General features: G+C 46.3%; 1 protein-coding gene across 3 annotated transcripts in view; it reads right to left on the bottom strand.

Annotated features, from left to right (window-relative positions):
• Positions 1–23,880, bottom strand: part of PTPRC (protein tyrosine phosphatase receptor type C) — a 414,848-nt gene that overhangs the window by 155,077 nt on the left and 235,891 nt on the right. For all 3 annotated transcript variants that reach the window (XM_068240076.1, XM_068240078.1, XM_068240079.1), the window contains one exon: positions 6,209–6,253. In XM_068240076.1, the coding sequence (XP_068096177.1) occupies positions 6,209–6,253 (45 nt within the window). The remainder of the gene's footprint in view (positions 1–6,208; positions 6,254–23,880) is intronic.

The raw sequence follows: 23,880 nt of genomic DNA, 5'->3' as shown, positions 1-23,880 counted from the left end.
TTGCCCTCTGACCCCCCCCCCTATCAATTTACCAGTGCATTAATTACATCTGTTCTTCCCTGTAATAACCCACTGATCACCTGTCAATCACCTGCCAATCACCTATTACCCATCAATCACCCCCTGTCACTGCCACCCATCAATCACCCCCTGTCACTGCCACCCATCAATCAGTCCCTAACCTGCCCCTTGCGGGCAATCTGATCACCCACCCACACCATCCGATCGCCTGCAGACCCGCAGTCAGATCACCTCCCAAGTGCATTGCATCTGTTCTCTCCTCTAAACACCCACTAATTACCCATCAATCACCCCCTGTCACTGCTACCCATCAGATTAGACCCCTATCTGCCCCTAGGGCACCCAATCACCCGCCCACACCCTCAGACCCCAGCCCTGATCACCTCGCCAGTGCATTACTTGCATCTATTCCCCCCACTAATCACACCTTGAGACACCCATCAATCATCTCCTGTCACCACCTGTCACCCCCTAGCACACCTACCCATCAGATCAGGCCCTAATTTGCCCCGTGTGGGCTCCTGATCACTCGGCCAAACCCTCAGATCCCCCTCAGACCCCCTTCCGATCACCTCCCCAGTGCATTGAGTGCATCTATTTTCCCCTCTAATCACCCCCTGAGACACCCATCAATCCCCTCCTGTCACCCCCTAGCACTCCTATCCATCAGATCAGGCCCAATACAACCTGTCATCTAAAAGGCCACCCTGCTTATGACCGGTTCCACAAAATTCGGCCCCTCATAGACCACCTGTCATCAAAATTTGCAGATGCTTATACCCCTGAACAGTCATTTTGAGACATTTGGTTTCCAGACTACTCACGGTTTAGGGCCCGTAAAATGCCAGGGCGGTATAGGAACCACACAAGTGACCCCATTTTAAAAAAAAGACACCCCAAGGTATTCTGTTAGGTGTATGACGAGTTCATAGAAGATTTTATTTTTTGTCAAAAGTTAGCGGAAATTGATTTTTATTGTTTTTTTTTTCACAAAGTGTCATTTTTCACTAACTTGTGACAAAAAATAAAATCTTCTATGAACTCGCCATACACCTAACGGAATACCTTGGGGTGTCTTCTTTCTAAAATGGGGTCACTTGTGGGGTTCCTATACTGCCCTGGCATTTTAGGGGCCCTAAACCGTGAGGAGTAGTCTAGAAAACAAATGCCTCAAAATGACCTGTGAATAGGATGTTGGGCCCCTTAGCGCACCTAGGCTGCAAAAAAAGTGTCACACGTGGTATCGCCGTACTCAGAAGTAGTATAATGTGTTTTGGGGTGTATTTTTACACATACCAATGCTGGGTGGGAGAAATCTCTCTGTAAATGGACAATTGTGTGTAAAAAAAATCAAACAATTGTCATGTACAGAGATATTTCTACCACCCAGCATGGGTATGTGTAAAAATACACCACAAAACACATTATACTACTTCTCCTGAGTACGGCGGTACCACATGTGTGGCAATTTTTTACACCCTAAGTGCGCTAAGGGGCCCAAAGTCCAATGAGTACCTTTAGGATTTCACAGGTCATTTTGCGACATTTGGTTTCAAGACTATTCCTCATGGTTTAGGGCCCCTAAAATGCCAGGGCAGTATAGGAACCCCACAAATGACCCCATTCTAGAAAGAAGACACCCAAAGGTATTCCATTAGGAGTATGGTGAGTTCATAGAAGAATTTATTTTTTGTCACAAGTTAGCGGAATATGACACTTTGTGAAGAAAAACAATTCAAATTAATTTCCGCTAACTTGTGGCAAAAAATAAAATCTTCTATGAACTCACCATACTCCTAAAGGAATACCTTGGGGTGTCTTCTTTCTAAAATGGGGTCATTAGTGGGGTTCCTATACTGCCCTGGCATTTTAGGGGCCCTAAACCGTGAGGAGTAGTCTTGAAACAAAAATGACCTGTGAAATCCTAAAGGTACTCATTGGACTTTGGGCCCCTTAGCGCAGTTAGGGTGCAAAAAAGTGCCACACATGTGGTATCGCCGTACTCAGGAGAAGTAGTACAATGTGTTTTGGGGTGTATTTTTACACATACCCATGCTGAGTGGGAGAAATATCTCTGTAAATGGACAATTGTGTGTAAAAAAAATAAATAAATAAATAAATAAATAAAAAAAAATTGTCATTTACAGAGATATTTCTCCCACCCAGCATGGGTATGTGTAAAAATACACCCCAAAACACATTATACTACTTCTCCTGAGTACGGCAATACCACATGTGTGGCACTTTTTTGCAGCCTAACTGCGCTAAGGGGTCCAAAGTCCAATGAGCACCTTTAGGCTTTACAGGGGTGCTAACAATTTAGCACCCCCCAAAATGCCAGGACAGTAAACACACCCCACAAATGACCCCATTTTGGAAAGTAGACCCTTCAAGGTATTCAGAGAGGAGCACAGTGAGTCCGTGCCAGATTTCATTTTTTTTTGTTGCAAGTTAGAAGAAATGGAAACTTTTTTTTTTTTTTTTTTTTTTTGTCACAAAGTGTCATTTTCCGCTAACTTGTGACAAAAAATAAAATCTTCTATGAACTCACCATGCCTCTCAGTGAATACTTTGGGATGTCTTCTTTCCCAAATGGGGTCATTTGGGGGGTATTTATACTATCCTGGAATTTTAGCACCTCATGAAACATGACAGGTGGGCAGAAAAGTCAGAGATGCTTGAAAATGGGAAAATTCACTTTTGGCACCATAGTTTGTAAACGCTATAACTTTTACCCAATCCAATAAATATACACTGAATGTTTTTTTTATCAAAGACATGTAGCAGAATAACTTTCGCGCTCAAATGTATAGGAAATTTTACTTTATTTGAAAAATGTCAGCACAGAAAGTTAAAAAAAATTTTTTTGACAAAATTCATGTCTTTTTTGATGAATATAATAAGTAAAACTCGCAGCAGCAATCAAATAGCACCAAAAGAAAGCTGTATTAGTTACAAGAAAAGGAGGTAAAATTCATTTAGGTGGTAGGTTGTATGACCGAGCAATAAACCGTTAAAGCTGCAGTGGTCTGAATGGAAAAAAAGGCTCTGGTCCTTAAGGGGTTTTATGACTGCAGTCCTTAAGTGGTTAAAGAGAACCCGAGGTGGCATATTATAATCCTAATAGGACCCAGAGGCATGTTGTGTGCACAATGACATGCCTCTGGGTCACTGTACCACCGCTGCCAGCCCCCCCTGCACTGCGCTGCACCCCCTTAAAAGATCGCCAGCCTAGCAATAATCTGCTTGTCGTTAGCTGGCTTTATTTATGTGAGTCTCAGTCAGCCTCGTAGCATCTCCCCCTGATAACGCGCTCCCCCCGCCGCTCTCCACCTCTATTTGCTTCCTCCAATAGGAAGCCAAGCCGCGAGCCAGGCAACCCAGGAATACTTCCTGGGTCCCTGCTTGGCTTCCTATTGGAGGAAGCAAACAAATGCAGAGAGCGGCGGAGGGTGCGTGTTATCGAGGGGGCGATGCTACGAGACTGACTGACAGACTCACATAAATAAAGCCAGCAAGCGACAAGCAGATTGTTGCTAGGCTGGTGATCTTTTAAGGGGGTGCAGTGCAGCGCAGGGGCTGGCAGCGGCGGTACAGTGATTCAGAGGCAAGTCATTGTGTGCACGACGTGCCTCTGGGTCCTATTAGGGCCCGTTTCCTTAGTGCCGTGCACGGCTGTAGGACACGTGCCGGCACTTCTTGGTCTGTGGGAACGTTGACGAATCCCATGGCACGGCTATGAGATTCGAGCCTCCCGCACGGAAACTGATGGCAATGTTGGCCGAATCGCTAAGGTAAGCGATTTGGCTGGCGGCACCATTGTTTCCTATTTGCAGAGTTTCCCCCGTGCAATTTGCCTGCAGGGAAACTCTCCGAATTTGGCCCGGTCTCCGCGCTAGTGGAAACAGGCCCTTAGGATGACTATGTGCCACCTCAGGTTCCCTTTAAGAGGAAATGACCTGTGGTAGGGAAGTGGTTAATGTGTAAGCTCAATTAATTGATATTATTATTATTATTATTATTATTATTTAGTATTTATATAGCGCCCACATCTTCTGTAGCGCTGTACATCGTATATAGTCTAGTCACTAACTGTCCCTCAAAAGAGCTCACAATCTAATCCCTACCAGAGTCCTATGTCTATGTATGTATCGTGTACTGTATTACATACAAACTCCTTGCAGATGTTGACCTGGCTGGGATTCGAACCGGGGACCCAGCGCTGCAAGGCGAGAGTGCTGCCCAGGATATACTGTAGTTGTATCACAGATTTGTCATGTTAAAGAATAAGATCAGTTAGTGCACGTATCCTTGTGTACCAGGGTGTGACGCCTTCGATATGACATATCAAATGCATCATGGTGTCACATACGCGCGTTTCATTGCAAGCAACCAAAATGTCATTTTTTTTTTTTAAATTAACTTTTTTTTCTCTCTCGTCCTTGGCACTTTGGTAGCTTCTAATTACAACACCACTCACCTATGTGTGAAAGCGGCTCCCAAGCATCCCTGAAAAGTTTATATGGCTCATCCATCAGATGAAGCCAGAGATGTGCTTGACATAAATTGTAAAAACCAAGCTTCTGGGAGAATGGTGTCTGTATTTTGACACCTCGGCCAGAGCAGCCAAAAGGCATTGACTCAGAGTTCCCTACATGAAAAGAACAGCCAAAGAGCTAACCACAGGAGGTCCTGCTAGCATCCTTCAAAAGCCACTTAGATCAAAACAGCTGGTCTTTGCACTGACCTTAGGAAAACCTTTCTGTGAACTCACAAATATGAAATCCATCTTTTGTCATAAATATGACTTTCCAAATGGGCATCGGCCTTTAGAACCCGCTTATTATGAAATTCGGGAAAAAAACACAAGATTGGATGTTTCCGAATTCACGGTAAGCCCTGCCAAAACAGTGATATGCATTTTGGGGCCAAATTTACTCCAAACCAATCAAGTTTGATATCAATGTTCTTGATAAATTCTGACAAACCTAAAAATGTTACTAGGTTTAACATAACCTGTACGGTTTTGAAGATTAGCACATCTATCATGATTTAGGTATATTAGGGTCTCCATGAAAAGGGGAGTGCTCCTCTCAAGTTCCAAAGAGGTGTGGGATCCCCGCCCTAACCCCTCCTTGCTGAAGTGAGGGGTATAACTTGACAGAGGGCAGAAAGCCCAAGGTCCAGAGTCCTTCATCTAAAATCTGATGTCGAGTTAACATCAACCGGCATCCAGCTGGACACTGGCAAAAAAAAAACCCTTGGATTATTTCAAAAAGGGCCTCTTGGCCTCTATGGCAATCGGCCATCTTGGACCTTCTCCAAAGACTTGTGATTGCCGCATGGACTACCAATAACGGTATTTGAAGTGTATATTAAGACATTCTGCTCCCTTTCTATCAAACCAATCTGTTCTGCCAGGCAGGTATATTTATCGGTGGGCTAAAGTAGGCTGTGTATGTAGGTTTCTAATAAAAACTAACGATTTTATCATTCAGTCTTGTGCCTGTTCTGGTCATCTGATTGTTGCTACAACGAATCTGCCCTCTGAAGAGTCAGTCATACTACCGCATTGATTTATTATTTTCTTGTAAATTGCTGATTTGCTAGCTAGGTTGTAAATAACCGTTTCTTCCTTTTAGGAGTAGTTAGTTGGAGACTGTCTGCTCTATTCAACCGGACAGTGGTGGCAGTGAAATTACCCGATTTCCAGTGCGAAGTTGATATTTTTTTGTTCACCGATTGTGCACACAATCGGGATTGTACATGTATGGGCTCCTCCAACCAATCTTAACTGTTTACTCTACACACAGTGAATTTGCCTCCAGAAGGCTCTAGTGCATGAGACCTGCATGGCAACAGTGGCCTAGTAATACGGGATTGGGGAGTGATTGCCACATTACATATTGTTGACAGCGTTGTGACCAATCTTTATTGTCAGTCTGCTCACCGTACTTCCTGCTAATGCTAACGGGAGCAGATTAGACGGGATTGGCACGCTCTGTCACATTAACTACCTTCTTCTGACGATCCAGCAACCGGTCTTTATTGTCAGTCTACTCACTGTACTTCCTGCGTATGCTAACGGGAGCAGATTAGATGGGATTGCGGGGCTGGATTTTCACACAGAGGAAAATCCAGCCTGTGTGTTTGTAAGGAAAGAAAAAAAAGGACTAATTCATCTTACCTGGGTTGTGTCCAGTTATGTACTTTCCACATGTCTTTTCTGGTTCTGTGGTTGAAAAAAAAAACATAAAATAACTGAAACCTTTTGAAAAGTATTTATGTTTTCAAAGTATGCACATTAAAAGCTGAATGCATATTTTCTCTAGCACAATTAATGTATAATATTGAATGCCTTGATATACTGTTTATTCGCATTATAAAAAATCATAACAAGATAAGTCTCATCCATTGTTATGTTAATCTTCAGGCCGGCTTCACGCTGTACATTAGCTTTTTTAGTATAGCTAGAGCTGCGCAGGGGAGCAGTGGTGTGTGGCGGCGGGTGCGCGGCAGAGACCTTCAATCAAGTTAACGAGAGGGTATTGGCGTGAGATCATTTCCGAGGATATTGGCATGGGAACTATACTTAAAGGTAAGTGTTCATGGTTAATTACGAAAAATTGACTTTTTCATTGTATTTTTATTTCTTTTAACCCTTTGTGGAGATGGGTAAGGGGTACTATGTACCCCTGTACTCATTACTCCTGGGGAGGGCCTTCTTAAAAGTTGACTTTCAGATGCCACCATGAGCCCCCCCAGGGCGTCATCGGCCCCCACCTCCTCCTGGGTCACCGGAGGTGGGTAAGAAGCCCTTGTCCATGGATTGGATGAGGGCTCTGGGGGAGAGGGGGGGGGGGAGCTTGGCCTAATTTATTTACTTATTTATATTGAATTCAATACAATAACCTGTGGGGGATTTCAAAGATGGATGGGCGCCGGGCAGTGAGTGACACAGGACAAGCAATGTATTAATGCACAAACGGGGGGATGGATACATTTATACACTAGGGTGGCAGCGGCGAGGCAGCGAGATTTCATGCTGAAATCAATCGAGAATTGGCCTGCGTGGTATGGGCAGCTGACAGATCTTTCTCTAATCAGATTCAGAGACAGATTTGTCTTTTAGTCGAGTCTGCCCATCATCACCAGATGTATGGTCACATTTGTGTTAGTGCAGATTGAGCAGCTGCAGCTTGAAAGTGTAAATGATCAGAGATTTATTTTGGGGAGTCATTTTGAAATTTAGTTTTTATTTGATTTTATTTGTCAAGCTTTTATTATACTCAAAATGTATACTAGACCCTTGCTTGACACGTTTTGGTAAGTTACAGGAAAAAAGGTTATAAAAATTAACTGAAACACTTTTTGCACAGAAATCCAGGAAAAACTGAACACCAAGAAGGGTAAAGGGGCTTCGAGCAGTGCAGAAACTATGGAAAGATGCATATCATTTTAAAGCTCTCATTCTCCTCTTTCCAATGATATATAAACCGCCACCCTACGCCTTTTAGTTTTCGCTATTTTCGCGATCGAAATTGCAGGGGCCATGATTTCGATCACGGAAATAGAGAAAACTAAAAGGCGTAGGGCCACGGTTTAGGTGTCGCTAGAAAGAGGAGAAAGAGAGCTTTAAAATGATATCCATCTTTTCATAGTTACATTGTATTACACAGGGCGACTTTTTCTCAAAGTCAGCAGCTCCATTCAGCAGAATGGAGCTGCTGACTTTAGGAAAAAGTCGCCATGTGTAATACAATGTAACTATGGAAAGATGGATATCATTTTAAAGCTCTCTTTCTCCTCTTTCTAGCGACACATAAACCGCGGCCCTACGCCTTTTAGTTTTCTCTATTTTTGCGATCGAAATCACGTCCGTGGCAATTTCGATCGCGAAAATAGTGAAAACTAAAAGGCGTAGGGCGGCGGTTTATATATCATTGGAAGGAGGAGAAGGAGAGCTTTAAAATGATATGCATATTTCCATAGTTACTGCACTGCTCAGAGTCCCTTTAAAGAATTTGTGACTGCAGAGATGCCCTGAAAGTTTTAGACGTTCACCTGCCATTAAAGTCTTCGGAGCTTGCTGCGAACTGCTGGTTCGCAAAGATTTGTGGTGAGTTTGCAAACCAAAAATTTGACGTTTGCTACATCACTAATCAAAAATTAAAACACTAGGACACATTGAAAGAAGACCCCTCTATGAGCTACATTACACTAACTACATGTAGGAGAGCACAAACAAAAGTAAATATGGATAGATCCAGTGAACTCAGAAGTGTTCTGAGGAAAACTGGTAGTGTCCCAAATGCATGTATTGTAATCACTGCAAACAATTTTTGCAGGGTAAGACAGTACAACTTGGAGGTACTACAATACCAATTAACGATAATTTGCATTGCAGATCCAACCATGTTGTCTATGCTATAATTTGCTCCTGTCAGCATTTTTGTATCGGGGAAGCCACTAGACACTTGCTACTAGATTTCAGGAGCATGTAAATTCTGTCTGCACTGGAAAAGGTGCAGGCAGATTTATAGCTCAAATAAAATTACACCACAATGGAGAGATAAAAGATTTAAAATGTACTGGCCTAAAATGGGTACCCCCTATAGAGACTTATATCTATGACAGGAAGGAACCTGCTACGTATAAGGTTTGAACAAACACAGATAATTGCATTGCTTTTTAAATGCGTACTGATTTGATCAGCTAGTTTAGTCTGTATATAATTCTGTGCATAACCATTTAATATTTATTCAGAATCTTTTCACTTATTGATTATAATAGTGGTTGCATATATGTTTACGTTTTTCTAATTTTTTTAATCTTTCCCCAGCAGTTGCCACTTCCCCACTGCAAGCAGTTCGGGTATCTATGGTGCTAGGAACCCAAGTGGGAGAAATCCACCCTCCCTGGTGAAAACTCAGCTATCTGTTGGGCTGACACCCAAAGTTTGGATGGGTGTGCAGATGCACGTGACCCTGCAAGGGGGGTTTGAGCCTATCACGGAAGCACACGGAGGTCCAATGTAATAACAGCTTGTGCTTCCTGTATGCTGCTCAGTAGAGATGGCCTGAACGGTTCGCCTGCGGTCGAACGCGAACTTCATGAGAATTCGACCCTGTGATGATAGATTGTGGTGATGATGATATGTACGGTAATAGACAGAACATAGCAGCCACATTGTATCCTGTGGAAGCCATAATTTTCACTTTCTATCTGCTGGGTATCTTTCAGAGGTGTATGGCTGAAGGAAATGGCTCATTAGGCCACTAGCCAGTCACCTTTGATCTGCTGTCTCAGATGTGAATGTCTGTGAAACTACATTTGCATTCAGTTCCTCTGGGTGCAGGCAATTGCATGGCAGCTTCTCTCTTTTGTCTGGCATCATGCAAAGGTGTTGCCTTGCTTTGATCTTTGTATTCATGTAAACTGCTACCTGTTGGCCAAAATACAATCGGACTAATTGAGTCTACAAACTTCAAAGGCTATCGGGAACTCTGGAGTTTACATATGACAGCCTACTGGAAGTGGGTGAAGTGTTTTGAAGTCTATGTGTAAAAACAGGAACGCTTTGAAGTGCATCTCACAGAAAAGATATGGCACGCGTTATGTAGGAAATCGGATTATTCCTGGACCTGGACATTGGGGTGGCCTCGGGCCACCAATTTTGCTATAAAACAGCAGCTAGGATAGTCACAACTCGTAGCTCTTTGGAGATAGCAAACGCTAGGGCTATCCTGGTCTGACCAGAAGCTGACAAACATTGTTTAGACCTTCAAGTTGGTAAAGTTTTGATTCCCGTTTTATTTTTATGCAACTATCCTTGTGTGTGTTGTTGTAACTTTTATCTTTGTAACTTTGTACTTTGTTTTGTAATCTTGTGCATATATTATTTTCTGCATTGTTCCACTTTTTTTCTGGAATATTAAATCGTTATTTAATAAGTTTGACTTCTGCTGTACTAAGCTAACGCTCATAGCTAGAAGAAGAGACTGTAGTGTAACTGCATTACAAGTCCGTGCCTGATTGTGCCGTGCTACTGTACGATTGTACTGTGTGTGTGTGTGCGTGGCGTTCCCGTATCTGGCCTAAAGCGCAAAGCTGACCCAAATACGGAAACACGGATTGCGTGCAGATCACTCGACAGCAGAATGGAAGTGTCTAGCGGCAGCTAGTGGTGGCAGTGAGAAGTGTTTGAGGGGCGACAGCCTTGTTGTAGCTTGACTAAGGCTGCTCCCCGCTTGATCTGGTCAAACCCGCAGTCAGGAACCGTATCTGCAGGCTTGCCATGGGGCCGGTTCCTGACAGACCCCGCCCCCTATACTACATCATTTGACCCTCTACATCACAGTCAGCAAACACATGGCAGCACTCCCTCCTGGAGCCCCCCCTTATAAAAGACAGCAGCATCGGCCATTTTCTCACTCTGCTTGCTGCTGCTATTAGAGAGAGAAGGGAGAGAGTTGCTGCAGAGATAGGGAAAGCTTAGTTAGGCTCTTGTTAGCTTGTTCCTTGCTGATATTTATTGCTGAAAATCACCCCAAAACAGCTCTTTTGAGAGCTAATGTTCTTGTGATGTGTTTTTTTTTGTGCGAGGCCCACTGACACTGCATATACAGCCCTGTCTGTCGCAGCTGGCCCTTGCTAATTGCTATACTGTGCCAGGCCCAGCACATTCAGTGCCTACCTTTTCACTGCACCTGACCTGTGCGACTGCTGCACTGCACATTGTATTATAATTCCAGTCACTGCATACCTTACACTGCACCTGTGTGACCGCACGCTGTTTTATATACCAGTCCGTGCATACCTTTGAACTCCGCCTGTGTGACAGCTGCACATTGTATTGTAATATCTATCACTGCATACCTTTCACTGCAACCTGTGACCGCACGCTGTTTTATATAACAGTCCGTGCATACCTTTGAACTGCACCTGTGTGACAGCTCCACATTGTATTGTAATACCAGTCATTGCATACCTTTCACTGCACCTGTGTGATTGACCACACGCTGTTTTATATACCGGTCTGTGCATACTTTTGAACTGCACCTGTGTGACAGCTGCACATTGTATTGTAATACCAGTCACTGTATACCTTTCACTGCACCTGTGTGACTGACTGCACGCTGTTTTATATACCTGTTTCACTGCACCTGTGTGACTGACTGCACGCTGTTTTATATACCTGTCCATGAATACCTTTGAACTGCACCTGTGTGACAGCTGCACATTGTATTGTAATACCAGTCATTGCATATCTTTCTCTGCACCTGTGTGACCACACGCTGTTTTATATACCAGTCCAGCAGTCAGTGCATCCATTTTCACTGCACCTGTGTGACTGCACATTGTTATACCAGCGGTCACTGCAACCTTTTCATTGCACATTGTTATACCAGCAGTCACAGCCAGGGCCGGCGCTACCATTAAGGCAAAGGAGGCAGCTGCCCCAGGGCCCCAGAGCTTGTAGGGGCCCCCAATGGCTACAAGAGGAAAAAAAAAATTCAAATCGGCCTTATAGTTTTTGAGAAAATCGATTTTAAAGTTTCGAAGGAAAAAAAAATACACATTTAAAAACCTGCCGATTTTAATGGTTAAAAGCAAATCCACCTTAAATGCTAGAAACCCTACATTTGCAGGATATGTTAAGGAGATCATTAGGAATAAGAGGAAAAAACAATTTTTCAAAAAGACCTTATAGTTTTTGAGAAAATCGATTTTAAAGTTTCGAAGGAAAAAAGTATACTTTTAAATGCGGTAAATGTCACTTTTAGTAGCAAACCTAACGGTAGTGTAATTTTACATGCATCAAACGAAAGCGCAATAAATATCCTGATGGGGTTTCCAGGGGGTCTATACACAGCCGCAGCGCTTTGGCCAGGGATCGCTATACAGCCGCAATATGGCTGTATGAAGATCCCTGGCATTTTTTCCTATTTTCCCAATTTTTTTTTTTTTAATGTTTAGAGTGTGGGATTTTTTTTTTTTTAAATTATGTGGGGTCCCCCCTCCTGAAACTTTTTAACCCCTTGTCCCCCATGCAGGCTGGGATAGCCAGAATGTGGAGCTCCGACCGATTGGGACTTCACACCCTGTTATACCAGCTGCAAAAAAGGTCCCCTAATGCCGATTTTTGTTCCGGGGTATATGTTGGGGGGGGGCCCCCAGGTTTTTTTTTCCTGGGGCCCCATTGTTGCTTAAACCGGCCCTGGTCACAGCAACCTTTTCACTGCACCTGTGTGATAGCACATTGTATTACAAGAAGTCAGTGTATACCTTTCACTGCATCCCCCCAAATATGGACAAAACAACAGGCAGCGGCAGAGCCAGAAGCAGGCCACCCGGAAGGTCTGTTCGAGGTCATGCTGATGTGATTTTGTGCTGCCCTGGACCAAAGTACAGTGTTCAGAAGGCACATGCCATCAACTCCCAATATTGTCAGGACGTAGTTGACTATTTAACACAGAACATCTCATCTTCCGCAGCCACCAGCGCTATTACTACTAGCACCACATCCTCTCCATTTGACACTTCGCAGGAGTTATTTGTTGGGGAATTAACTGATTCACAGCCATTATTGTTACAACAAGATGAAAGCGCTAAGCAAGTTACACCACCTCATATGTCTGAGTTAGGCGTCACTATGGACGTAAGGTGTGAGGAAGATGAAGTACCTGCTGTTGGTGCTGTTTTGGAGGTGTCTGATACAAGCGAAGCTGTGGAGGATGATTATGATGATGATGATACTGCCATGGATGTCACGTGGGATCTCATTCCCAATAGACATAATGACCGGGGGAAAGTTCAGAGGGGGAATCAGAGAGGAGTAGGAGGGGACGAGTTGCTGAAAGAAGTAGGGGGTGCTAGTCGTCAGAAATAGCTCGTGTCAGTGTCCGGCGGCATGTATCGCCACCTATGGACAGCCAGCCAACATGCCCTTCAAGGTCAGCTGCTGATGCCACCACCAAAGTGCCATCATCCCAGGGCTCAGCGGTGTGGAATGTTTTTGTGTGTCTACTTCAAAAGACAGCGATGCCATCTGTACTCTCAGCCACCAAAAATTGAGCTGTGGAAAGACCTAGGCCCGCGTAGGGACAATGCCTTACGAAGGCACATGATGAAAAAGCACAACCTGCAATGGGAAGACCATCTGAGGAAAAGCAGCACACAAAAGCAAAGCCACCCTCCTTCTCCTCTTCCTTCTTCAGGTGCAGCATCTTCAGCCACTTTATCCCTTGCACCTTCATAGCCACCCTCCTCCATTATGCCTCTCACCTTGAGCGGTTCCTGCTCCTCTGCCCACATCAGCCAGGTGTCCGTGAAGGAAATCTTTGAGCGGAAGAAGCCAATGTCTACCAGTCACCCCCTTGCCCAGCGTCTGACAGCTGGCTTGGTGGAACTGTTAGCTCACCAGCTGTTACCATACCAGCTGGTGGACTCTGAGGCCTTCCGATTTGTGGTGATTGGGACACCGCAGTGGAAGATACCAGGCTGCAATTACTGCTCAAAAAAGGCGATACCCAAACTCTACCATGAAGTTGAAAGGCAAGTGGTGTCATCTCTGGCACACAGCGTTGGGTCAAGGGTCCATTTGACCACGGATGCCTGGTCTGCAAAGCACGGTCAGGGCAAGTACATTACTTATACAGCACATTGGGGCAACCTGGTGACCGCTGGCAAGCAGGGAGTACGTGGCTGTGCAGCAGACCTAGTTGTGACACCTCCACGGCTTGAAGGCAGGCCTGCTGCCACCTTCTCTCCGTCTCCTTCTACTCCTCCTGCTACATCTTCTTCACTGTCGTCCTCCACTCTACTGGTGCTGCGATCTCCTCCCCAGGGCCTATGCTGCATGCCAGGTATGACGTTGTCACGCCATCTTGGACATGTCTTGCCTCAAAGCTAAGAATCACACTGGAGCAGCTCTCCTGGCTGCTCTGAACAAACAGGTGGATCAGTGGCTGACCCCGCACCAACTGGAGACGTGGTTTGTGACAATGGCAGCAATCTCATTTTGGCTTTGAGTTTGGGAAAGTTGACACATGTACCCTGCATGGCACATGTGCTGAATCTTTTAATTCAAAGATTTGTGTGTAAGCACACAGGTTTACAGGAGGTCCTGAAGCAGTCCATAAAGGTGTGTGGGCATTTCAGGCGGTCCTACACGGCCATGGCACGCTTGACTGATATTCAGCAGAGAAACAACTTGCCGGTGAGGCGCTTGATTAGCAATAGCCCGACTTGGTGGAATTCAACTCTCCTGATGTTTGACCACCTGCTACAACAGGAGAAAGCCGTCAATGACTATCAGTACAACTACAGTGAAAGGTCATGCTCTGGAAAGCTGGGGTTTTTCTGGCCAAAGTACTGGACACTCATGCGTAATGCCTGCAGGCTTATGTGTCCGTTTGAGGAGGTGACAAACCTGGTAATTCGCTGTGAAGGCCACATCAGTGACTTGATCTTATATGCTTTCTTCCTGGAGCGTGCCATGCGTAGAGTGGTGGATCAAGCTGTGGAGGAGCTTGAACAGGAAGAGGAGGAAGGGTAGGAATAATCATCAGCAGAACCAGATGTTTCCTCAACACCTGCGGCAGCACAGAGGAGGGGGGAGGAGGGGGAAGAGTCATGTGGGAAGATGAGTCAGATGAGGAAGATGTTTCTTTTTTAGGAGGATGCAGAAGAACAACCGCAGCAGGCGTCGCAGGGGGCTTGTGCTGCTCACCTTTCCCGTGGTATTGTTCGTGGCTGGGAGAAGGAGAACTTACCTGGCATCACTGAGGAAGAGCAAGAGGAGATGACTAATACGTCGGCATCCAACTTTGTGCAGATGGCGTCTTTCATGCTGTCCAGCCTGTTGAAGGACCCCGTAAAAAAAAACTCAAGGGGAATGACCTGTACTGGGTGGCAATGCTACTAGACCCTCAGTATAAGCACAAAGTGGCGGAGATGAGGACTGGACACTCTAGCGATCTCATGGTGATGTTGGACATGCGGACATTCTTTAGTCCAACGCCTCACCTTAGCCCTTCCGGATCCACCCTCCACCAACGCCTGGACCGGCAGGTAGCCGACTACCTGGCCATAACTGCGGATGTAAACACTCTGAGCAGTGATGAATCCCTGGACTACTGGGTGCGCAGGCTTGACCTGTGGCCAGAGCTGTCACAATTTGCCATCCAACTTCTGGCTTGCCCTGCCTCAAGCGTCCTGTCAGAAAGGACCTTCAGCGCAGCTGGAGGCATTGTCAGTGAGAAGAGAAGTTGCCTAGGTCAAAAAAGTGTTCAGTACCTCACCTTTATCACAATGAATGAGGCATGGATCCCGGAGGGCTACTGCCTGCCCCAAGACTAAGTCGGTTCCCACACAGCATCTCTGCCTGCAGGCCGCTTGACTGCCTTCTCCACCACCACCGACAGGGTCCAGGACTCCAGGCGGATTCCTGAATTTTTAAGGCCGCTGCTAGCAGCGGCTGACAACAAAAATAATATTTTTTTCTGGTGCGTGTACATGCCTATGCCTGCCTAATTTTTCTGGCTGCACTGCGGCTGCAACAACAGAACAAAAGGCATGTACCTGTGTCAATTCCCCTTCATGATCGTTACCTTGCCGCGGTGAAGGGGCTTGCGTATCACAATAAAGCAATGACCGGCTATATGAGTGTGTTGGGGGGCACACCTGACCCAAGATAATAAAGTCGTTGCTTCATTGTGGACAGACCAAATTCGATGAGCTGAACAGTCACTGTTGTTCTGTCATTGAGCTACCTCAGCCCGACGACCATATGGGCTTGAAAACCGCCATCGCCTGCACTCTGACCATGGTTCGCACTAGTCCAGCATGGCCATCACTACACAAACAGATGTTTGTGGTGCGTTACACAGTGAGTTCGGTCTGTCAGTGTGAAGCAGTACACTAATTACACTACCTGATTGATGTATAATCACGCAAGATGTTTTAAACACTTTATGCCTCCAATTTAGTATTGTAATGTGATTTCTGCCCTTAAAACCCTGCTCCGCGTCAAATCCGTAATTTTCCCCAGGACTTTTGGTGTGTATCCCACTCCGCCATGCCCCCCTCCAGGTGTTAGAACCCTTGAAACATCTTTTCCATCACTTTTGTGGCCAGAATGAAGTGTTTGAAGTTTTGAAAGTTCGTCTGCCCATTGAAGTCTATTGCGGAAGTTGGTGTTTGAGTTTTGCGAACCAAAAATCGCAGGTTCGAGCTATCTCTACTGCTCAGCACGCTCAGCATAAACGTCAGTACGTGCTCGAGCTCCGTCACTCACGTTATAATTTCTCACCAAAATACTGCACATGCCTGATTTAGTGCTGCTGCTCAGTATTTTCAGTGTCTCTGCCTGCCTCTGCCCCCCCACCAGCAACAACTTAGAATCTGCCCACTGCCGCCCCTGCGATCCTCCGCCCCCGCAAGGTAAATAACCATTTAATTTCAAATATATTGTTAACACTTGGAGCAGAGAAAGCCCGGTAAATGAGAGCGGCAGCAGAGGGTGGAGCCTAGCAGTGGTGAGGGGCGGGGTCCGTGATATAACTGGGCAGGGCTGCTGAGACAGACGGGGACATTGTGCAGCAGTGTAAATTGATACATGCACAGTGATGCACACTGCTGTGTCGATGGGTGATGACAAAATGAGTGGCTGCATGATGATGTAGCAGCCATTTGTGCGCACGCTGCAGCACACCGTGCGGGGCAGCACAAGCTGTAATTACACCTGCGTTTACCCAAACTGTAAGCATACGCAGTGTGGAGTGTGATAACATTTGACCTGTACCTGTACATACTGTATATGTTGGTTTATTGTGGAGTTGTTTATTGATACACTTGGTCTCTAAGGAAGCGGAAGTGTCCGCGAAATAGCTGTTAAGGCGTTATCTTGTTTATTACCTACTGGAATGCCTGTGTTTTGCTAGTTGCTAAATAAATTGGTGAAGCAGTGGAACAGTGCCTCATTTAATTCTTCTGCAAGATACTGAACTGTTATTACGAATGCACGCTACCAACAGCCTGCAATCCAGCATAGGATATCTGTGAGTATATTTGGTGCTGACTGTGCATCTCTGCCTGATACATATTAATATTTTATAGGCTACTTTTGAATTGAATTCAGTTCTGCCTAAGGGCACACACACTATCTGGTATTGGGGTTTGGACTAGCAGTGTTTTGCGATCCGGTTTTGATCACTTGAGGATCCCAAAAATGGTAGGTACTCTAAGGACTCTTTCACACGAAGACGTTGCGTTTGATGCGGCGTTAAGGTCGCATAACGTGCCCCTAACGCAACGCGTGTTAGCTTTGCAGTTGAACGTTACATTGCACTGCATTATGCGTCTCTTGATGCGTACTTTTTGACGCATACGGTTCGAACGAAAATGGCGCATGCGCCACATTTAAAAAAAAAACACATTACTGAGCATGTGCAAACAGTCTAACGCAGCCAAATACAATTATAACGCACAGCACCCTGTACTTTCATTTAACGTGCTGCGTTATACTCCAACGCAATGTGGGCACTGTGAACAGCCCATTGATTTTACATTACTGTGAGTTGTTCTGCGTTACAGGCTGCTGTAATGTGCGTAACCAGTATTTTGTCCTGCTGCATTTTTCTTGAGATTGGCTTCTTACACAAAGTATAAGAGTGCAGGAAAATCACATAGCAATTGCGGCATTATGCAGTTTTTTTCTTATCTGTTTTTTGCCTCCCATTTTTTTTCCTCCCATTGTAAATCGCAATTGTACTGTACACCTGTCAGATAGGAGCGGAATCATGGTAATGGAAAAAAGAAAGAAATGCATGAAACATGAACCAGCCTCTACAGGAGTCAACAAGACATGTTTTACAATCTGTGACTGCAATCATCTGCACGTTTATGGTATGATTGCTGCTTCCTTGCAAAAGTCTACTTTACAATCTGTGACTGCAATCATCTGCACGTTTATGGTATGATTGCTGCATACATTGCTTCTAAGACTGTTTAATATAAATTTAAGTAGTTCAGCAGTGTTTGTAAATTCACATATTACATTTGTGAATCCTTGTGTTCCAGCCCAGTGACCACCTATTATTTATGGCAGGGCTGTTTTTGGTAGCCACACCCATCCTCAGCTGAACTGTTTTTCCCAATTTCTAATTGAGAATCACTTCCAATTCCACCATGGTAGCTATCATACCTATTTAAGTGCTGGAGCTTGGTCACTCGTGCCATTTAAATCCTAAGTGCCATTTATTACAAAGTGCTTCACAACTTACTAAGAATTTACCAAGAATTCACCCAGTAATTCAAACAGGATTTAACAGCCACAGGACTCTGCTGGAAACTACTACTCTGCATCCACAACTTCCTCCAATGCTATTGCTAAAAATGCCACTGCTGGACATATGTTGCACAGCCAAGTAGACCCTGCTTCTTTATTTACACAGGTTTGCTTGCACTAACTGCATACTCATATAAACTGTTTAGTGGTTAGAAACTTCCTGGTTATAATCAGAGACCATTACTATGTTTACTGCACTTTTTCTTATGTTCTGCCTGTCTGCAAATATCTACAAGTTGCATTGCAATATGCATCCTCCCAGTGTACCACACTCCATATTAATTTCACCTGCTCTGCTTTCCTCACCTTACTCAGCTGCTCATAAACTGTTAGCTCTCCTGAAATCTCTCTCCCTCCAGCAGCTCAAAAACCTCACAAACATTTAAATCCCATTCACATTTTCTTACTCTCTCCCTCCTACTCTTACTTGCAGCTGGTGATATACCACCCAATCCTGGGCCACAGCCTGCTGCCAGACAAGCATCCCCTGCTGACCTGCTTCATACACTTCACAGCCCTCTGTCCACAAATAACTTCAACACCCATCCTCGCTCCAACCTTATTTCCATCCATCCCACCCACAAACACATGCTCCCACTACCCTGCGGTCTCTGGAATGCCAGATCCATCCGCAATAAACTTACAGCGGTCCACGATCTCTTCCTCTCCAAATCCCTCACCATCCTTGCTCTCACTGAGACATGGCTCACCCCCTCTGACTCTGCCGCAGAGGCTGCCCTCTCCTATGGTGGGCTTCACCTCAGTCACACCCCCAGACCAGACAACCGGACCGGGGGGGAGGTGGGTCTGCTCCTCTCCCCATCCTGCACCTTCCGTGTCCTCACCCCACCTACCACCCTACAATTCACATCATTCGAGGCCCACACCATCCGCCTCTACCACCCCCTCCCTGCCATTGTTGCAGTCTTATACCGTCCTCCGGGCTCCATCCCACAATTTCTAGATGACCTTGCCTCCTGGCTCCCTCACATCCTCTCCTCTGACCTCCCCACCATCATCCTTGGGGATTTTAATATTCCCATCGATGAAGCCCAGAACTCCGCTGTGACCCGGCTACTCACCATTGCCAACTCACTTGGACTAGTACAACACACCAACACCCCCACTCACACTGCACGTCACACTCTCGACCTTATATTCACTAAATCCACCACTATTGCAGACCTTGACATCGCACCCTTTCCACCCTCAGATCATCACCTTCTCACCTTCAACCTCCTCACGGAAGGCACCTCCAAACTACCCGCCCACCCACCTGGTCGATGGCAGCGAGACCTACGCAAGCTCAACCCTAGCTTCCTTGCTGACCCCCTCCATGCCCTCTCCTCCACTCTCCCCACCCTAACCTGTCCTAATCTTGCTACAGCTCAGTATCGCCAAACTCTCTCATCAGCCCTAGAGAAAGCTGCTCCACCAATATTTTGCCGCAACCGACCCCCTATCCCCCAGCCCTGGCGCACTACCCATACTCGCAACCTCCAGAGGGAAACACGCGCCACTGAACGGAAATGGAGGAAAACTAGACTTAACCAGGATTTCCTACAGTACAAGACCAACCTGCTGCAGTTCCACACTGCCCTTGCTCATGCGAAGCAGGAATACTTTACCAAGCTCATCGGAGCACAAGCTTCCAACCCCCGGCGTCTTTTTGCCACTTTCAACTCCCTGTTTAACCCCCCCTCCGTTTCCTCCCTCTCTGCCACAGATTTAGCCACCCACTTCACCAACAAAATTGTCTCCATCCGCCAGGAAATATCCAATCTCAAATCTTCACCTCCCACCCCCTCCCAACCAGCTCCTCCTCCACCCTATCCTCCCCTCACATCCTTCACTCCTTCTACCACGAGGAAGTCATCCACCTACTGCAGACTTCCCATACCACTACTTCCCCCCCTTGACCCCATCCCCTTTGATTTACTCCAGCTTCACTTCACGTAATTGTCCCCAGTCTTCACTACCCTGTTCAACCTCTCCCTATCCACAGGCACCTTCCCCTCAGACTTCAAGCAGGCCACTGTACTACCCCTGCTCAAGAAACCCTCCCTCGACCCCTCGCTACCCTCCAACTACCGTCCTATCTCCCTCCTCCCCTTTGCCTCAAAACTCCTTGAGCGTCTGGTTCACAAAAGCCTGACCCAGTTCCTCAATGCCAACTCGCTGCTAGACCCACTGCAATCTGGATTTCGGCCTGCCCACTCAACCGAAACTGCTCTCACCAAAGTGGTCAATGACCTTGCCTTAGCTAAAGCTGAAGGTAAATACTCCATTCTCCTCCTCCTTGACCTTTCAGCAGCTTTCGACACAGTAGATCATCCCCTACTCCTCCAGTCCCTCCAGTCCATGGGCATTCACGATCTTGCCCTGTCCTGGCTTTCATCCTACCTCTCCAACCGCTCCTTCACGACCGCCTTCAATGAGTCCTTGTCCACCCCCAACCACCTCTCGGTGGGAGTCCCCCAAGGTTCGGTCCGTGGCCCTCTACTGTTCACCCTATACACATCCTCCATTGGCAAGGTTATCTCCTCCATGGGTTTTAACTATCATCTGTATGCAGATGACACCCAGATCTACCTCCACACCCCTGACATATCCACCACTACCATGGACAAGGTCTCCTCCTGTCTATCAGCCATCTCCTCCTGGATGTCCGCTAGGTTCCTGAAACGAAACCTAGACAAAACGGAATTTATGATCTTCCCACCCCGGACATCCATAAACCTCCCAGATGTGCATGTCACTGTTAACCACACTACCATTCACCCTACCTCTCAAGCCCGCTGTCTGGGTGTCACCCTGGACTCCGCACTCTCCTTCACTCCCCACATCCAAAACCTCACAAAGTCCTGCAACTTCCACCTTCGTAACATCTGTAAGATTCGCCCTTTCCTGACCTCTGCCACCACCAATCTCCTCATCCATGCCCTCATAATTTCCCGCCTTTACTGCAATGCCCTGCTGTCTGGTCTCCCTATGACCCGAACAGCCCCACTGCAGTCCATCATGAATGCGGCAGCCAGAATTATCCACTGCTCCCATCGCTCCACTATGGTGGATCCCCTCCATGAATCCATCCACTGGCTTCCTATCCAGTCCAGAATCAGATGCAAGATACTGTGTCTGACCTACAAATCTGTCCACAAAACCTGTCCAACATACATTTCCGATCTTACTCAGAGGTACACACCTAGCCGCTCACTCCGCTCTTCCAATGAACTTCGCCTAACCGCCCCCCACGTCACCCAGTCCCATGCACGCCTCCAGGACTTCTCAAGAGCTGCTCCAACACTATGGAACTCCCTACCTCCACCCATTAGGGCAGCCTCCTCCTTCAACATCTTCAAGAAAGCCCTCAAAACTCACCTTTACACTCTGGCCTACTACCCCTCACAAGTGCTCTAAACCCACAGCTGAACTCTGGTCTCCTACCTCTCATGTCCCTACCTCTCCCTTTAGATTGTAAGCCTTTGGGCAGGGTCCTCCTCCTTTTGTGTCCAACCTGATCATGCACCTCCATTACTGTGAACCCAAAGGACCATCTAGGCTAGGCACTTGCCTATGCTCCCCTCCAGTGACTGACTAAGCATTACCTTGTACTCATACTGTGCTGCATGATCTGGTCTTTCTTGTATTCAGGTATTGTCATTTTGCTGTATGTCACCCCTAAATATTGTATGTATCCCTATTTATTGTCCAGCGCTGCGTAATATGTTGGCGCTTTATAAATACAATAAATAAATAAATGTTTTGTCACAAAATTAACCATTTGTAATCCTACTACAGAATTTGTAGAATAAATGTGCTCCCTAAGCAGCCTTGCTACCTGCTGTGTGCTGAATCCCTTGTGAAGACCAATAAGCAGCATCCGGATTTCGGGTATAAGAACTACCCAGATAATCCAAACTTTTTCCGCTATCCGAACTCGGATTCGGATTCCGGATATCTGTGTGAATCCGAATAGCACTATGCGAGTTAACTCGGATATCTATCTGAAATCCGGAATCCGGTCGGATACTTAGTTCGGATATCCGATTCGGATCCGGATTTCTAGGTATCCGGATCCGAATCAATTCGGATTTTAAAAAGGGGTATCCGCGCATCCCTGCCAATAAGCTCTGGAGTCTATCTCATCTGAAGAGCAGACACTTAGTTCATATGCAATATCAAGTTTTTTTTCGGTTGGAGTCTTTTGCTAATAGCAGTTTTGAGGGTCGTCTGGAATTTGACCCTGGAGGGGGGGGGGGGGGGGGTACTGTAATAATCTGCTCAGCTGCCTGTGCAGGCAGGCAGCTTTTTGACCATTGTTTAGGTTTGCATGCTGCAGGACTCTGGAAAGGAGACCTTCTGTCAGTTTTGCAGCTTGTGCTTGCTGAGGAATTTGCATACGTTGTCATGCAAATTGCCTGGCCACATTCATTGGAGGCGTGTACTATAAGTACTATGTGTTTCCCACAATGCTTGGCTGGTCATAAGGAGTCTTCCTGTGAAACACTCCTGGAGGAGTGTCAGCCTTACTCTTTATTTGAAGATCAGCTTAGAGTAATTCCTGGAACTTGCACTAGGCAGGTTTCCCTAGTGCAGTTAGGATTGCATATCTGTTTTGTTTGTCTGTTGCGATTGTCCTGTCCCAGCGGTGGTCGACAGGAAATCGTTCTGATCTCTGTTCTTGGAGTATAGCTGGTGCAGCGGTTGCTACCAGCTATCTCTTCTGTTCTGCCTCCCTGGATCGCACTAGCATCCTGCGCTAGTGCTGTGGATCCTTCTGTTCTTCTACTCTCTACCTGGATCGCACTAGCATCCTGCGCTAGTGCTGTGGATCCTTCTGTTCTGCTACTCTGTACCTGGATCGCACTAGCATCCTGCGCTAGTGCTGTGGATCCTTCTGTTCTGTCTTCCTGGATCGCACCAGCCACTTTTCGCTAGTGCTGTGGATCCTATCTCTCGCTTGTTCATGTTTTCGTGTGTCTGTCTTGTCCGCTACGAACGCTTGCTGGAGGCTCGGTGAGGTACCCGTTAAGCAAGCGCTCGCGTCCTCTGTTTTATGTTTGTCTGTCGGTGGTTAGTTAGGCATGCTTGTCCCTGTTGTGCTTATCACGTGGGGATCGCGCACGAACGCGTGCACTGTTGCGAATGAGTGCGGTGTTCGTGTTCAGTTAGCGTTTATTTTCCTTGTCTTTCTCTTTGTATGATTTGCTGTGCCTTTGCTACTCTCGTGCTCGGCCTTGCTGTAGCCTTGTGTCACGTCTGGCGATCGCACCTCTCACGATCGCGTTCCTATTTCATATCTGCTGTTGTGTGTGCACTGTCGCGGGTTGGCGACTAGTTTGGTGCACACACATACAATCTGTCCCTGTGCTCATTTTCAATCGCCTCTCTTGCGATTGCGTTTCTGCCCTTTGTGCAATTCCTGTCTGGCGTGTGTGGCAGGGCAGAGGAGCTGTTCCTCTGCACTCCACAGCTCCACCTGTCGACAGGAATTTCCCTCTACA

Source organism: Hyperolius riggenbachi, chromosome 6, assembly GCF_040937935.1.
Source record: "Hyperolius riggenbachi isolate aHypRig1 chromosome 6, aHypRig1.pri, whole genome shotgun sequence".
NCBI classification, from domain to species: Eukaryota; Metazoa; Chordata; class Amphibia; order Anura; family Hyperoliidae; genus Hyperolius; species Hyperolius riggenbachi.
The sequence above is the reverse complement of the archived record's forward strand: the minus strand, read 5'-3'. Positions and strand labels throughout refer to the sequence as shown.